Raw genomic sequence first — 16,517 nt, forward strand, 5'->3', positions numbered from 1 at the left:
TTTGATGTATTTCTAAAAAACCAGATGGTCTGCTCCAGATACGGAGCCTACTTTGCTCATGTATTACCTATTTAAACGACTGGCGATTTCATAAAGCGACCTTCAGCGGGCACCTGTGTGCAGAAGCGGTCTCGGGCTTCAACCTGCAAGCATCTGGATCCAAACCCCACTTCTCTCCAGCCCACTCACGCTGGCAATACTAGCAATTAGCTATATTAGGTTTGGCATCAGAACTTCCATACCTTTTTGTGGAAGCTACCTCAGACTGAGGGTCGTGGACGCGCGTGCACACATCTGAGTTGAGCACGCAGCCTACAGTCAGCTGGCGTGAGGCAGTGATGCCAGGACACGGCCCTCGCTCTCGCAGTCTGTGCCCACACTGTCAGGTGGCAATCTCTCCGGTCAGCCTGGCACCGCCACCCAAGCTGATGCCACCACCCTGCCTGAAAAGCCACAGGCTTACAGTGCGCCCCCCTCGCTTTACACACTTCTGGTTTTAACATCCCTTGGCTATGAACTAGCTGCTCAGGACCTTGTGAAGGTAACTCTTGGCCACCCACGGTTATTATGGAAAATACAGTTTGTTGACAGCGCGGCGCGAGGATATGTTTCAAGGCAGGCGGAGCAGCGGAACAGATTCGCCGGATTTCGGCAATTGCGCTTCAACGCCGCGCGCCCCTCCGGTTTGAGACGGTGCCTCGGAACCGCGCGTCAGCGTTCCACATCGCCGTCCCGCGTCCGCACGCGTTTCGCAGCGGAAACGCACACGCCGGTTCTCCGCCAGGGTCCAGTGCGCACCGCGCCTCGGTCGCATATGGCAAGAGTTACACGCAACGAGGACGCGCCGCGTTCGGAAGGGAGACGCCCCTCCCAGAAATTGCTACGGCATGCCCGGTCCAATTTGCAACAGGAACGATACGGGAGGAAGGGAGAAAAGGGGGAATTCAAAAGCGCCAATCTCCATACCGCGGGGTCAGAGTTCAGAGAAACGACGCGGCGTCCCGGGGCCTTTAATCCCGCGCTCGTGTTTTTATTTTCGTTTTGCATACAGCTGCGGCCGCTTTCCCAGAGAGCGGCGGCGGCGGCGGCCTCTGGAAAGAAGTGAAAGCGTATGTGCGCCGACCAGCTACAAAAAATCTGAAAATTAGCATCGTTTAGCCGCTCACTCGTTTTCCAATTTGGCTCCGCGTCGCGCAAAACCCGCAGGCGCGCCACGACTGTCAGACCCGCGAAACCGCCAACGGTCGACCGCAGCGCGGCCCCCGAGGCGTTTCCGACGGCTCCCGTCCATCAGAGGGGAACGTCCCGCCTGCGTTCAGCACGGCGGCGGCCCGCGAAGGATGCACTGTAACAAGATGGGGAAATGCGTACCTTCGGCAGGAGGTTGGGGTGGAGCAGGACGTAGCCGTTGGGGTCCATCGCGAAGTAGTATCCGTTGGGGCCGAGCTAATGGGAGGGGTGAGAGAGGGGGGGCGGTTAGTGCAGGTGATCACATGGGTCTTAGATTGTCTGTCCGAGACAAAGCGGGCGCCGCTTTTAAGAGACATTTTTAAAGGCATTATTTCTCATGCTCGGCGGCCATCTTTGTCTCGTCTGGCTGTGTGAGATACGTGCGTCACAACCCTTTACGGATAAAAATACACAGGGATTGCTTTCATAAATGGCTCTTATGCCTTGCAGAGAGCGGCTGGGTTGTGGAGAAGGACATACTCAAAATTTGTTACAGTCACGTCCCATTCAATTCGAAAGCATACGGTGTGTGACATTTCTGGAGTGCACCATGTAACTCACACAATATTGACCCATGTTGAATATAGAGTATCGTGAGGCTTAAAACAGAATACAGTGAAGACTAGAGTCTCTTAGACAGCAGGGCATTATTACATCCTTATCCAATGGTGTGCACGTAGAGTAAATGTACATTCAGTTTTGTCTCTCTGTTATGTTAAAACATTTGCAGCACATTGGTTAAGACAGTAGATGCAGGCTGAATGCAGCGCACGTGCACGTTTCTGGTTTGGGTTTGGGGCCACTTACTGTGAACCGTGGAGTGAGTCTCTTAATGTCTTCCAGAGACACATCGATGGCCATCACTCCCAGAATCAACTGATTCTGGTGCTTCTGTGGAAGAAGGGGAAGGTACCAAGAGAAATAGTGAAGAGCGGGTCAAAAGACCAAAAGACCAACTGAAATGAAAGTGAGGGCTTTTAAAAAAAGGAACCGAAGAGCTCAAGTTCTCTACCTTTTTTTGGGATGGGTTCTTGGCGTCTCTTACGAGGGTCTTGTTGAAAACCGGAACGGTTCCTGTAATAACAAGGCCAAGCTCCTGGGGTCCGAATGTGTCACACAGACAAATACAAAGATGGAACAACAGAACAACACAAGCAAAATTTAGATCAACCGAACAGGGGGTCAGTCCACACAGCTGCATAAATCATTTCTGTTTACTTTTCAAGTGATATTTTATCAGGTCATTTCGCTCTGCAGCTAAATTTAAACGGCACAACCTGTTTCTGCAAACACAGCGACAGCTCGATGACTCGCTCATGTCCCGAAGTTTAGCTGAGAGAGTGCAGCGTGTCCAAATTCCCTTCCACTCCACACAGACTGATAAAATAAGAATGCCGTGTGCAGTGTGCCGCAGACGCGGCTGTAGCATCTGTTCAGTTTCCAATGAGACACGAAAATAACAACCCGGCGGGGTCGACACCCTCCGGACCGCAGATACGGCCTGCAGGGGACGCGGGGCCCTTATCCGCTCCTTTTCCGGAAACTTCTCCGCAAATAGCCCCCAAAAGCGCGATTAGCGGCTAAAAATAACGACGGTGCTTTCAGGAAACCAACGACAAAACGTCGGATTTGACTTTAAACGCATCGTAGCCGGCGATTAAGAGCGTACAAAAACACCGTTAACCGCGTGATTTAGGCTAGAGGGCGATGACACGCGCCTGCTGACCTCACGCCGCGGTGTCCAGAATAGCGCAGTGTCGCACTGTCCTGTCCTCCATTTTTTACAGCTTTATATTAACTGCAGTAACAGCTCAAGGGTACACAGCAGCAGAAGCACACCCGCCATCAATCTTTGCTTCTATGTAGTTGTGCAGAGCATTTTTTTAGCCAGTGAATTTCCAGTCTTCACATGTAATGATTTATATATATATATATATATATATATATATTCTATGTGTGTTTCCTCGGATAAGGAAAAATAATAAAAATAAATTAGCGACATCACACACCAGCGCGTCCAGATAGACATTGGTCCACTGGACCTCCTTGTTCTTACGGTCCGCCAGCACCATGGGCCTGCCCAGCACGTCCAGGTACTCCTGTTCAGAGAGGCACAGCCGTCAGTCACTGCACGCGTTCTGTCAGCGAGCTACAACTACGGGGCTACAGACACGAAGTGCGATCGGCGACCGCGTCACCTGCGTGTTGATTCTGATGGCTCCGATGGAGGGGATTTCGTAATAGTACCCTGGAAAAGAAACGACGCGTCATCGGCACGGTAACGAGGCTTAAAAGTGTGAAAGCATGAATAAACCATGAGGAAGGCCTTTCGGTTTCTGCAGTTCGTTCCTGAAACGATTCACGAAATAACAGCGTTGAAAGGCCAAAGTTTTTTTTTTAATGCTTTGTCCATCTTTCCACAGTCTATTCATGACCAAAAAATGAGTCATGTTTGTGAAGCGGCTCGATCTGAATAAAGCGTGTTTCTCACAATTGATGTCATTTGGGTGAGTCAGGGAATAGATATGAAGATAAGTCATTTTGGACACAAAGTTTAACGCAATGCAGGGTGACGTGAGTGTAGTTTTCCTGGACGTATTAAGCCCTAGACAATATTTTATTGCATTTTACATTAGATGGTGCGATTCATCATTTTCTTTTCCTCATTGCATCATTCTTTCAGACTACAATGTGTTTTCTGAGTTGTGGATAAGAGAGATTCACATGTATTTTAGGAGATTGCAGTATCAATTAGCTGAACAGATGGGTCTTCTATTTTCTTTCATTATAGCGTGAATAATTTATATGTTTTGTTTGTACATTGCAGTCTGCAAGTGTTTGGACAGTGACACAAGTTTTGTTGCGTTGTCTCTGTAATCCAGCACGTTGGATTTGAAATGACACAAAGAATATGAGGTCAATGTGCAGATTGCCAGCTTTAATTTGGAGGTATTTACATGCATATCGAATGATCTATTTAGGAATGACAGCCATTTTCATACATAGTCCCCCCAATTTTCGGGACCAAAAGTAATTGGTCAAGATAATCAAGATAATCTTAAATAAAGCTGTCATATATATTACTTGGTTGCAAATCCTCTGTATTTGGTAACTGCCTGAAATATGTGATCCAAAGACATACTGTGCGTGTGTGTGTGTCTGTGTGTGTGTGTGTCTGTGTGTGCATGCGTGTACGTGTGCGTGCATGTGTGTAAAATACATGTGTAACTGTACATATTTTGTCATTGTAATTAAATAATTGCAGTTTTGTGATATAATGCCTTTCATGCCGTGTCAGCAGCGGTTGTGAGCACAGTCAGTACCTTTGTTGCTGCAGGCCATCCGCTGGATTGGTCCTTTGTCATAGTTGTGCTGGCCGACAGAGAATGTGAATATGCGTACCTGGGGTGGAAAAAAAACTAGATCACGGATCAAATTTATCATATCCCAGAATGACTTTTACCACATTCGCTTACATGTGGATGCATTCCTTCTTCCGTGACAAATCCTTTTAAAAAACTATTTTTAAAAAAGGCCTTTAAATTGTTCTCTGCCAGTGAAATCATTCATTTTTGACTTATAGGCGTGTGCAAAGGCGTTCTGCTTTACCCTCAGGATGCAATGCTTGAAAAGACAGGAAGTCAGCCATGTTTAAGCTTCATCAGATCCTGTAATGCAAACCTGCTTTTCTTTGTTGTACTTGTCAAAGACTTCCTGAGCTCTCTCCTCCCCTCCGTCAGTGAACAGCATGATGATCTTGTTGCAGTTTGCACGCGTCACATTTTTCTGTGAAACGATTTATTTAAAAACCACAGTGTTAGTGAAAGGGCACAGGGTCATTCTCTGAAAAAAGCCCCTTAATAACCCCTGGGAATCACACGTCGTTCCTTATCTTCTCCACGCAATGCAGGGCAACACTGTAATGCAACGGCAAGAGACTCCAGTAGATGCGCTTTCAGACCAGCAGGTGGCGGTATTTAATAATGAAGCACAAAGTCCGTCTTGCCCAGACTCAGGGATAGTCAGAGATACCGTCTGCTTGATTTGACTAGATTTTTTCTAGTTTTCATTTATATCGGTAATCAATAAAGACTGGGAAATGCGTAAATTGTGAAGCGGGCAGATTGTAAAGAGGCACATGAGCGCAGACAGGAGAACGGCCCGTCTCTGCTCTGCTCCAGCGACGTCACTTACGAAGGCGAGCTGCTCGAAGGCGAACTCGAAGCCCTTCTTGTAGTCCGTGATGCCGCTGGCCGAGATGTTCTGGACCGCGTCCTTCAGGATCTTCTTGTTGCGCACGTTGGCCTGCACCAGGTGGCCGAAGCAGGCGGCGTTCTTCACCTGCGTGTTGAACTGTGAAAGACAGGAGCCGCACCCTGACCGCCTGACCTTCCCGGCGCGGAAAGGTTGCCCGGGGTTACAGAGAGCCTCTCTCTCAACCGGATTCAACCTCCCGCTTGTAAACCTGGGGGCTAGCACATCTGAGGTTTCCGCTTGCTCTCTGAACCATGCGCCCATAAACCCCATAGTCATAAACCCTATGCCCAATGCCAGTCCTTCCTTATTCCTATCAATAAGCTAAATAGAGTGCAGACGAGCATGAAACACATGCAGCTTTCCTCTCTGGAGCCCCACTCCATTTACCCGGCTGGTTTCAGACAGGCCGTAGAAACCTGACCAATCAGAGGAGTCACAGAGAGACCGTGAGCTCCCTGCTGACCGAGAGCCTCAGCCCTGACTCAGTCACCGTCACCAGCGGTGACAGTGACACGTACTGGGGGACGATTCCCCGAAAATGTCTTCTGCGGAAAATAAGTTATTTACCTGTATATTAAGTCCGCGCACATCAATCCCTCAAAAAAATAAATAAATAAAACTCAAGGCCCGAGCACAGACAAAGCAATTTTACGGAGCTCTCCAAAAGCCGCCTGTGTGTGTTTTTTTTTTAGGCGGAATGGCTCGCGCTCTGGATTCCGGCTGACACTTGAAAGGCAAACACCTTCATCACGCCTGAAGGCAATCTCGCGCCTCTCCTCTTCACCCGGAGAACGCCGTCGCCGCGGCAGCGGGCGTGGCGCTCCTCTCTCACTCCTCTCTCGCCGCTCGGAGGAGGCGGGGAGGAGGCGCCGGAGCGCGTGGGAGGGCGTCCGGGAAAGAGGCGCGCGCGCAAAAGTGCCGCTTAAAAACCAGCCTCTGGGTCTGCGCGGAAATTAAAAACCCGGGGAACGTTGAACCCGGGGAACGTGCTTGGTCGGACATCCCGGGTAGCTATCAAAGCCGAGGGAGAGTGACTCGATGTGCGCTTGGCGCATTGAGTCTAGCCAAGGATACCCACAAGCTACTGGGGACTGAAATGCTACCACGTCCAGAAGCAGCCATCCAGAAAGACGTGCCTACATGTTTGAGTGAGCCAATTTATGAGAGAAAAGGACCAGACATGTATATCCATGCATGTAAATTTGGAATAGGATACATGCACTTGCAACACAGTTTGCAGACTGCACCAGGAATCGAGTCAGAAAAAATCTCAATTACCCAGGTCAACCCAATAAAGAATCAGTATTTTATTTTTTTTGCACTGTTTGGAGGAACTATGTGCATTAACACATACGTGACATTCAAACTGGCTGCTGTTTCAGCCTATTAACGTGCTTCTTTCCTGCCTGACGGCAAACTCCGCAGATCTGTCAGCAGTATGAGCCAGGAACGCAGACAGGAGTTTCATTTTAAGCAGGGGATCACCTCTAATGAGGCTCGGGGTCCTGACTGCTCTAATGCATCTCCTTGTATAATGAGAAGATCACGTCACATTTTATGTGCGGACAAGAACATTGCACCGACCTACAACGCTGATTGCCATTTTAAACTTTTCAATCGACCATTACAACAAGGCAAGAAAGGTCAGGGTTCTGAACCTCCGCGATTATGAATAGTTCGCTGAAAATTAATGCAAAATTCGGCACAGCGAACAGAAATACATGGTGCGGGTGCACAAAGGTGGCATTGCAGGGGATGAGCCCGCAGCCTACACTGAGCACTAGAACTGAACACAACACGCTGCTAATGCTTCATTTCCGAGAGTGATGACAGAAGGCACAACGCATGGGAAAGTAGAGCCACAAGTGCAGGAGGAGTGACGCAGGCTTGGGTCAAGGGCCGCTCCAAGACCGTGACCTGCTCTTTATATACTGTCCTTTGTTTATATACCTGTTCTGTATATTTATATGATGAGTCACAGCACACACACTGCTAGCTGCTGCATCCCGACCTAAAACTCCATCTAATTAAACTCAGGGAACCAATTAAATCACGGGCTTTCTTCAGCTGGTGTTTTTCTGACAGTGTGATGACACAGACGGGCTCTTTAAAATGGCCTCCGGTCACATGTTCAAAAGAGTAACCAGTCGCTAAGGCAGCAAGTGTAATAGCCAGACACCTCTGGGAATGGACATGACTTTAAATTTTAATGTCGTTGGATGATAATGAACGGGGCATCTTGTTCCTGCATTGTCCCTGTGGTAACCACAGGGGAAAAAGGAATCAGTGAGGATCTGAGCAATGGCAATTTGTGCAGAGCCAACACATCCTCACCCTTTCACAAGCAACAAAGGTCCAAACAGGCAACGTGTCCGAATACTGGAGCGGTCTCAGAACAGGCGTTAATGAGCAGTGGGGCTTCATGGGAAATACGGAGCTGCGACTGATTGGGCGCCACGTTCTCTGGCTAACGGGGGAGGGGCTCATCGTAGATCTCCCGGCCCAGCCTGCAGCCAGGCCCCCCCAGGGAGGGGGGGGGGGGAAGGGCTAGCTGAGTCGGCTCTCCGCAAACAAGCCTCATTCGAACATCGTCACGCTCTTCTGTTAAACGCTTTCCCGGGGGGTGGGGGGGGGGGGCAGGAGAGACATGGTTTCCGAATGCTGCGCGGCGGTTAGCATGCAGACGCCCAGGCGGGGACCTGCCGCTGGCTCTCCGCTGCCCGGCCCGATTCGATTAACATGCAGGCGCAGGGCCACGTCTTACACAAGCGCGGGAGCGAGGCGAAGCCCCGGGCGGGTCGCCTGCGATAAAGGTCTCAGCGAGGCGGCGGATTAGAGGAATAGGGCGGTAACAAGCAATCGCATTTAAATGCAATCGCACGTCATTATTTTAGACCTTCAAGATATTCAAACCCATCCTTCATTATTATTACTTTTTTTTTTTTTCCCTTCAGACTGTCATCAGGTGCTGGAGCTGCGTGACCTTTCGCGATGATCGGAATCATCTGGGAAATCTCAGATTGCCCGCGAAAGCACTCCAGGTCTCATTAAAGACGGCACACATCCTTAGCATTCAACCGGCGCGGCGGTGCATATTTGAAAGCTGAGATCCTCAAAGAGCGGTTTTAAAAGTAATGTGCATATCGGTACCTGCGAAATCAGTATTTAAATTTCATGCCTTACCATTGGCGCTCTGCCACCAGTTTTAATATCGGCTGCTAAATTAAACTGGCTGCAGTTTGTCATTCAGCTGTTGGAAGCTGTAAGTATTCCAGGAAATTAACTCTAAAAAAACCCCAAGCTTCAATTTAAAACGTGCAGTTGAAAAGCCTCGTTCAGAATGGATGCCCACAAGAACTGGCGGTCTCAATCGGGGCTCGAATTTTGGTTTATTGGAGCCAGCCGAATTTGAAAGCTTCTCAGGGGCTTTTTTCGGAGCCGTAAAATGAAACGGATGACCATTTCCCATCTTCCCCCCCAGCCGGGCTCCAGCTGTTACCGGCGGAATTAAATTTGGCCCAGAAGACGGAACGCGAGCGATTTTGCGAAGAACTTGAGACAAATCCATATGTCATTAGTTCACGCCGCTCCCCTGCTCTCTGAACGCGAGCCTCAGACTTGAACACAGACACTTTTAGCGATGCATCGCAAGTGCAGTTCGCTCCTCTGCTTCCTGCATCCCAGAATAATGATGTGCCACACCTGGTATAATGTACAACAAGGGAGAGGGCTTCATGAAGTTATCTTGGTGCATTTTCATCGCTTGTGTGTGGATTCCATTATACATTGTCATTGTAATGACTTTCTTTAGGCTTTGGAAAGAACTGAGTTAATAGCTTCCATTTGGAAGAGTGGTGACGTTAATATTTAACACTGAATGCAAAACAAATATTAAGGCATAATTTTCACTGCAAATTGAGTGGTAACTCAGTACAATTTCAATGCTTTAATTCACCATGTAAAATACTGCATTGGAGATAATGCAATAGAAAAAGTGAGTATCAGAACATGGCTTTGTTCTGAGTGTTCAAAGAACAAAAACATTGTTCACAAATGTTTTTTTTTACAGTTACTTTTATGCGAGAGAAGAATAACAAACGCTGAGCGTTTTGTTGCATGAAACTGTGGGATTGTGGATTCACCTGAGACAACGGCTTTCCTCAACCCAAACAATGCAGCCGATGCTGCCAGTGCTCTACTAGGCCTACCTTTTTTTTTTACTATTCATTCAGAAACAGCTAATGCAAGCTTATGTTTATGTGACAAAACTGGGTACATTTCAGTTACAGTACAGTACAGTTCAGTTCAGTTACAGTAGGGTGGAGCACTTTTATTTATTTTTGAAACAGGAGCGTGGCGGCTGTCTGACTATTGACGTAAAAGAAGAATCCAGAAAAGCATTCTTCGGCGAGTAGACGTCATAATGACAGGCGAGAGACCCCAGGGGGTAGGCCTACTCACGTAAACCACGTTGACGTAGTCGTCGTCGGACAGGGTCTCCAGCATTTCGCTGACGGACGTCCGGATCAGCTTGAGGGTCAGTCCGGAGACGCTGCCGCTCCTGTTGGAAACGCCAAAACAGCCACTGTAAGCAGACTGCAGAGGGCTGGGACTCACCGTCTCATTCTCCCCCAGTTCAGCCACCTAATTAACCACACTATATCATCGCCAATAATTTGTTTTGCAACTGTTTTCACCCATTATGAAATTACAGATTACTACGGGGTATAATCATCAACATTTTCAACACAATAATTGTGGAAAATTGTGTAAATGAGCGCTTTATTCTCCAACCGAGCTGTGTTTTTGCAACACGGAATTAAAGCATCATGCTCCTGTCAGAGAGCTTTAATTTACACCGAATAAAAGGAACCGCTTCAAAAAAATGGCTAAATGCTGCGCGCTGCGATTAATTTTTCATGCGGACGTGGGTGTCGAAGGCCCGTTAAGTCGTGGGGGCGACAGCGAGGGCGTTTGATTTCGGGTCTGGCGTCCCATAAAGCCGCGGTGGAGCCGAGCGGTGTACGCTAGCAGATGGCGCCGCGCTTTGATCTCCCCCCCGCATTGTTTCCGAGAGTCGAAGCGGCGGCGCCCCCCCCCCGCCCCCCCCCGATCCTCGGCGACGCAGCCGTGAGCCGGAATGCTAATGAAGCCGGAACGCCGGTGAATAAATCCTCAGCGTGTCGCATGAGGGGAGCGCGAGTCTCCAAACCGGGGTACAAAAAGCCTGAAGGTTCTGCAACAGTCCCAGGAGGTACAGGGCAAAATGTGGAAAATATTATCCCCCCTTTTAATAATATTTTCTTCTACACTTCTAAAAATGTAATATTTTATGCAATAAAATAAAAGTAAAATCATCTTTGGTTTAAACGACCTTGGTTAATATCCTTGGTGAGCCTTACAATTACTAAATAATTATATTGTGCCAAATAGCTTTATGTTGTATATAGACATATAATGCAGACATGCTTTCATGTGCTGGTTTAATGGGAATAGGCCTGCTTTGAGGTTCAAACCACGCCCCTCAATGTCTGTTGCTGAGCAACAAGAGATACAATTAGCTGCCACCTGAGCTAAAAAAATAAAAAATAAAATAAAAAAACCAGCCCATTAGCCAAGGGATGTAAAAACTCAGTACTGTTCCTGCTCCTGGAAGGGGCGATGCCACGCTCTGCTCGGCCTGCGATAGCTCTCCCACACTGACTGTTTAAAGGGCCGCTGCTGGTGTGCGCACAGGAGCCGCTAACCGTTTTATTGCAGCGGGATTCCCCAAAGCCGCAGAGCACTCATTGCACAGCGGCCCCGGGGTGAAGTGTAAAAAGGGGAGAGACCCCGTCCCATTACAGTAAAAGCATTTACGCAGCAGCCGATCGATCGGGTCCACCGATATTCCATAAAACGAGAAGCCGATAAGCAGCCATTGATTTTCTTAAGTTATTGTTCTAGTTTAGTGTTGGCTGGAGTCCACCGGTGTTACTGTATGGGGGGGCGGTTCAGGTGGCCATGTATTTGCTCAGCTTTTTGCATTGATGCTTGCCGTGTGCCAACCAGATAACAGCAGAACCGTGGCTGTAAATGAACAGGAAACACTCACGCGTCCACCAGGATCAGCATGTCCTTTGGCGACGCGGCCCCCTGTATGTACCTGAGAAACGAAAAAAATTACATTTTCAGAATTATTACATGAAATACAAACCCCGTTGCCCGGGAGACGGAATGAGTAACGGGAGTAATGAGCATTACGAAATTGTCAATGAACGAGGGTACGATTTACGACAGTTTGGCTTTCAAAGCAGTAAATTTCACCGCGCATATTAGAGAGGGGGAGGGGGGGGATTTATGAGCGTCCCGCACGGGTCTCTAACGGCATGGTTTTTTAAATAAAAAGGATGTTAAGCAGTTAGCGGGAGAGAAGAAGAGAGCTTGAGGGGCAGGTGCTGAGGTAAACGCAGCGCTCTCTCCGGGGTGAGCAGCAAATGAGCCGAGAGCAAAGCAACAGGGCCGGGCGGGGTCAGGCCGGGCGGGGTCGGGCCAGGCGGGGTCGGGCGGGGTCGGGCCAGGCGGGGTCGGGCGGGGTCGGGCCAGGCGGGGGCGGGGCCGGGCCGGGCGGCAGGCGCCTCACCAGGGGCGCCGGCGGACGTCGTACAGGTCGATCTTGCTCGGCGTCTTGCTCGCGTCCACCCAGGGGGAGGCTGCAACGGAACACAAGGCGACGTCGGGGTTTTTACACGAACAAGAACAAGCCGTCTAAAAAAAAACACAAGCCCCGCCTGACGTGGCGCTGTGGCGTTTAAAGCGTGCGTAGACGTTGAGCGCTTATTGCGCTTAGAACTTTCTAGTGTGCAGGTCATGTGACCGCGCGCAGCGCAGGGATTGGCTTTCGCGGCCGTCTCACCTGGGTAGTACCGGGCCAGGCCGGTGGCGCTGCCGAACACCTGCCACAGGAGCGTGGGGTCGTTCTCCCGGTTCCTCTTGAAGACCTCCTCCAGCGCTTTGGTCCAGTTGAGCTCGTTTAGCACAATGGTGGCTGGAACAATCAATCAGACATTCAATCAATCAATCAATAAATAAAGCAATAAATAGTAAGAGCAAGTCTATCACGATGCAAACGCAAGATGTAAGGATTGAAGGAGCATCTGTTTAGCATTTTGAATTGGAGGCCTGCTTCTAAACATATGTCAGTGAAGTCTGTGACACCGTGCAGTGGAATCACAGGACCAAGACAAGCTGTTTTCTTCCAGGCACTTTAACCTGAAACCCTCACCCCACCACCAGACTTTGCATAACAGGTCTGCATGAGGTCTGTGTGCAGTACAGTGCTTATCCACCTCCAGTGCTCTGTCTCTGCCCACAGAATCACATAAAGCGGAAATATCCTTAAAATACCTGAATATTAAGACTGAAAACATGAGATTATACAAGCAGGCTTTCATAGTGTGCCCATGACAACGGCAAAGACTTGAACGGCCTTGGCATATTGAAAGCACACTCATGAGCACATTACGAGCATACAGTATTATAAGCACACTTATGAGCACATTATGAGCATACTTATGAGCACTCATATGAGCACAATATAAGCATACTTATGAGCACACTTATGAGGACATTATGAGCATATTACAAGCATACTTATGAGCAGTCTTATGACAGTTCAGAGTTCCCCATCACATTGCTGTCAGTATCCATCCTCAGATATCACTGCTTTACTCTGGGGGCCCCACCTGCCCACCCATGTCAATCTCACACTCAAACTCAAATCAATACAGAAGCACCACTGTCTCCCCTCTCCATCTCTGTCTCTCTCCCTACCCACATCTCCCCCTCCCTCTCTCCCCCCTCCCTCTCCCTCTCCCTCTCTGCATCCCTTTCTCTGCCTCCCTCTCCCTCTCAACATGGCTTTCCGTGCCTCTTGGCTGTGGGGCTGGATTTAAGACTCTGCAGGGGGTAACCTGCATGCAGCCCCGAATTGCACCTGCCCGTGTTTACCGAACCGATACACCTGCTTTTGTGTAAAGAAAAGGACTGGCTTTAATGCACATGCAGTTCTGAGTCCTGATGCAAGACTCCTGAAATCGGGAGGAAAGTGGGTGTCTACGTAAATGCCTTTAAACTGTCTCATGCAATCTATCAAATCTGCCTGCAATTTCAGAAAAGAGAAATTTTTTATTTTATTTTACCATCTGGGGAATGCGGGTCCCAGCTCACGATCATGGGAGTGAGGACAGAGCATTAATTCTAGAACACTGGTGCCAGCGATTATAAATCTGCACTGAATATTCTATTGCCTGAGCACTCCTCCTTCGAGTACTGTTCCGAGACATTATCACAGCCTATCAGCTTCCGCCAGGCACAATAACGGATGACCCGGAGCCTTAATTCTCCGTTCTCCACGCAGCTGGGGGAGGGCCTGCAGGCCACAGGAACAGGAACCCCTCGCTTCTGGCTTACGGAGGAGCCGACGTCCGCCGCGCTGTCCGTCGTCCTGGAAACGGCCTCGTTCGTCGTGTGTGCGCGCACCGAGATTTTAATCGCAGTGACAATATTTTAATACAGAGCTTAAAGCCATTACGTCTATTTCCATAATTGTACTTTGTAAGTAGTCCCAAGTCCAAAATGTGTTAGTGAATGCTAAACCAACAACTGGTGGTTGTTTTCTCAGGGAGCAGGCAGCCTTACGTTAGGCCCAACCGGCTTGTCTGCTGATGTCACCGCCCTGTTGCCCTCCTTTGATCCCTTAGCCCCGCCCCCTCGTTTGACGAGCAGCTGTCACACGATGGCCACCCTTTCCAAATGAATTATTCCCCTCCTCGCCAACAAGCGCTGCTCCGAAACAGGACACAGCTTGGACACTCGTCATTTATAGCAAGATGAAGCAGAAAAGGCTTCCAGGAAACCCTCCCCTTCCCTCCCCTCTCTCACACTGTTAGTTTCCTCGGTCGTCTTATTTATTTATCCATCTGAGCCCTGTTCAGACAGTGATCGCCTTTTCAAGGGAGCTCTGGCCAAGAGGTAGAAGCATAAAAAACAACTTCAGACAGCATAAAATGTGATACAGTACAGGACAAAACAACAACCACAAAAAACTGAAAGATTATGAATAAGTGTGACGGGGGAGGAGGTGTGTGTGAGTGTGTGTGTGTGTGTGTGTGTGAGCGAGTGTGTGTGTGTGTCTGTGTCTTTGTGTGTTTGTGAGCGTGTGCGTACTTGTGCCCTAGGGGGTCTATATTCTGACTCCCAGTCTGGTACAGAGGCAGAGTGCCAAAGCTATGCCTAGCAGACATGCCATTGGCTAGTTCTCTGCCAGACTGCCCAACGATATCGTCTCGGATGACAGCAGTGACTGAATGCCTCTGACGCAGCGCTCACATAACCGCCATGGCAGAAGGGTGACCACCACTCTGTGTGTGTGACCTCACGCCTGCCCCGATCACCTGACGCGATGCACAATTCTCCCTCGTTCTGAGGTGGCGATAGGCTTGTTACCGGGCTTGTTTATTGACCTTTTTATGCAGCTACCGATGACACAGACAGACTCGTTTCCTCCCAGCGAAGCTAAAATATGCAAATGACCTTCTCGGAGCGAATACAAAAGGTCCGCTCGCCGTGAGCCTGACGCACGTGCCCGTTTCCCTCCGTTAAGATCACCCTCCAAACGGCACCTCGTCGGGGGGGAGCACGGCCGCAGCATTACCAAACGCCCGCGGAAGAAGCCCAAAAAGCTCTGCCCTCCTCCAGCTAATGCAATCTGACTAATGCTATCCGCAGTAAATTTAATACCGGGGAAGTGCCAGACTTGCTCTCAAGGAAATTGCACACAGAAACGCTCATGTGTCAGATGCCTGCTGAGAGGGATTCATAACCCAGTGGCCGCTTCTATTATTATTTGTCATTCCTGCATAGTTTATGAGCAACAAGAAAAAAAAATGGTTCGCCCACCGTGAACATTTTTCCTCGTCTGACATTTAGTAGGCTCTTAATGCCAGGCACATTCTTCATCCTCTTAATACATCACGTCCCGTGCCATTGCTACAGGTCGATGATCGATGCGCTGCACTCAAAGCTCAGAGGCCCAGACTGCGAGACTGCGAAACCTGTACTTATGCACGCGCTGCGTTATTCTTCACGTCTTTTACCAGCGTCGACCTGCACGTCCAGAAACATTGTCAGAGTTGGCCACTTGTAGAGCTCTGTTAAACCTAACTGAAAAGTTTTTTGTTTTTTGTTTTTTTGAGAACAGTTTTTGTTTTGCTACTGGTGCAGCATTCACCAAAATTCTTTGCCAAAACGTTATTGAGAAAACAATGTTCTAAATGTGCAAGTGAAAAAAGAGACATGCTTAATTGTCACCCACACCCATAGCAGGAACAGTGTGTTCCCTTAGGACACAAAACATTTTGCCTCACTGCAGGAAGAGAGGATAAAGCAAATCCTTGCCAACATCCATGCGTCTCCAAAAAGGCAACTTCTCAGGAAATAAGAAAAACGGTTTTCCGGCATTGGGTGAGTTTTAGTTTCGTAGTGCTTTTGAATAAACTTTATTAGCCACGATGCCATGAAACATTGACGGCACGGAATGGATGATGCACACATTCTATTTATGCATCGTGAAACGTACCCAAGTCGCTGTACCATTAAATACTGTCTTTGAAGATACCTGCAGGTTCTTAATTACCCAAGACCTTTATGTGGGTCCTGCTTTCAACCGCTAAGCCCCCGGGATCCATACACTCCACGCCGCCAAGGTCAGATGACCTCACCAGTTTGTCACCCTCACTTGTGACGCGCTCTAAATGACTCAATACCGCTGACAGGGCTGGGCATCAGCTCTAAAGACACGGCGCATCAATCAAATACGTGCCACGGAACGCACAGCGCAGAATGCAGAGGAATTAGTCATTCTCGGCTGTGCGCTCACGAGAGGAGAGTTAAATGAATATTTCATCTCAGGTAAACTAAGACCTTTAAAGAGTTTTAAACATTAATTAGATTTTTATTTATTTTTTTTTTTTGGCCACCCTTTGATTATT

At 48.7% G+C, this 16,517-nt stretch overlaps 1 protein-coding gene across 2 annotated transcripts in view; it reads right to left on the bottom strand.

Moving 5' to 3' along the window:
* Positions 1–16,517, bottom strand: part of LOC118219259 (voltage-dependent calcium channel subunit alpha-2/delta-1-like) — a 100,458-nt gene that overhangs the window by 25,142 nt on the left and 58,799 nt on the right. For both annotated transcript variants that reach the window (XM_035402280.1, XM_035402279.1), the window contains exons 7-18: positions 12,383–12,514; positions 12,110–12,179; positions 11,582–11,632; positions 9,949–10,048; positions 5,425–5,583; positions 4,912–5,016; positions 4,554–4,632; positions 3,429–3,478; positions 3,240–3,329; positions 2,243–2,326; positions 2,038–2,121; positions 1,372–1,446 (exon numbers count right to left, since the gene is read on the bottom strand). In XM_035402280.1, coding sequence (XP_035258171.1) covers positions 1,372–1,446; positions 2,038–2,121; positions 2,243–2,326; positions 3,240–3,329; positions 3,429–3,478; positions 4,554–4,632; positions 4,912–5,016; positions 5,425–5,583; positions 9,949–10,048; positions 11,582–11,632; positions 12,110–12,179; positions 12,383–12,514 — 1,079 coding nt within the window. The remainder of the gene's footprint in view (positions 1–1,371; positions 1,447–2,037; positions 2,122–2,242; positions 2,327–3,239; positions 3,330–3,428; positions 3,479–4,553; positions 4,633–4,911; positions 5,017–5,424; positions 5,584–9,948; positions 10,049–11,581; positions 11,633–12,109; positions 12,180–12,382; positions 12,515–16,517) is intronic.

This window comes from Anguilla anguilla, chromosome 19 (assembly GCF_013347855.1).
Source record: "Anguilla anguilla isolate fAngAng1 chromosome 19, fAngAng1.pri, whole genome shotgun sequence".
NCBI lineage: Eukaryota > Metazoa > Chordata > Actinopteri > Anguilliformes > Anguillidae > Anguilla > Anguilla anguilla.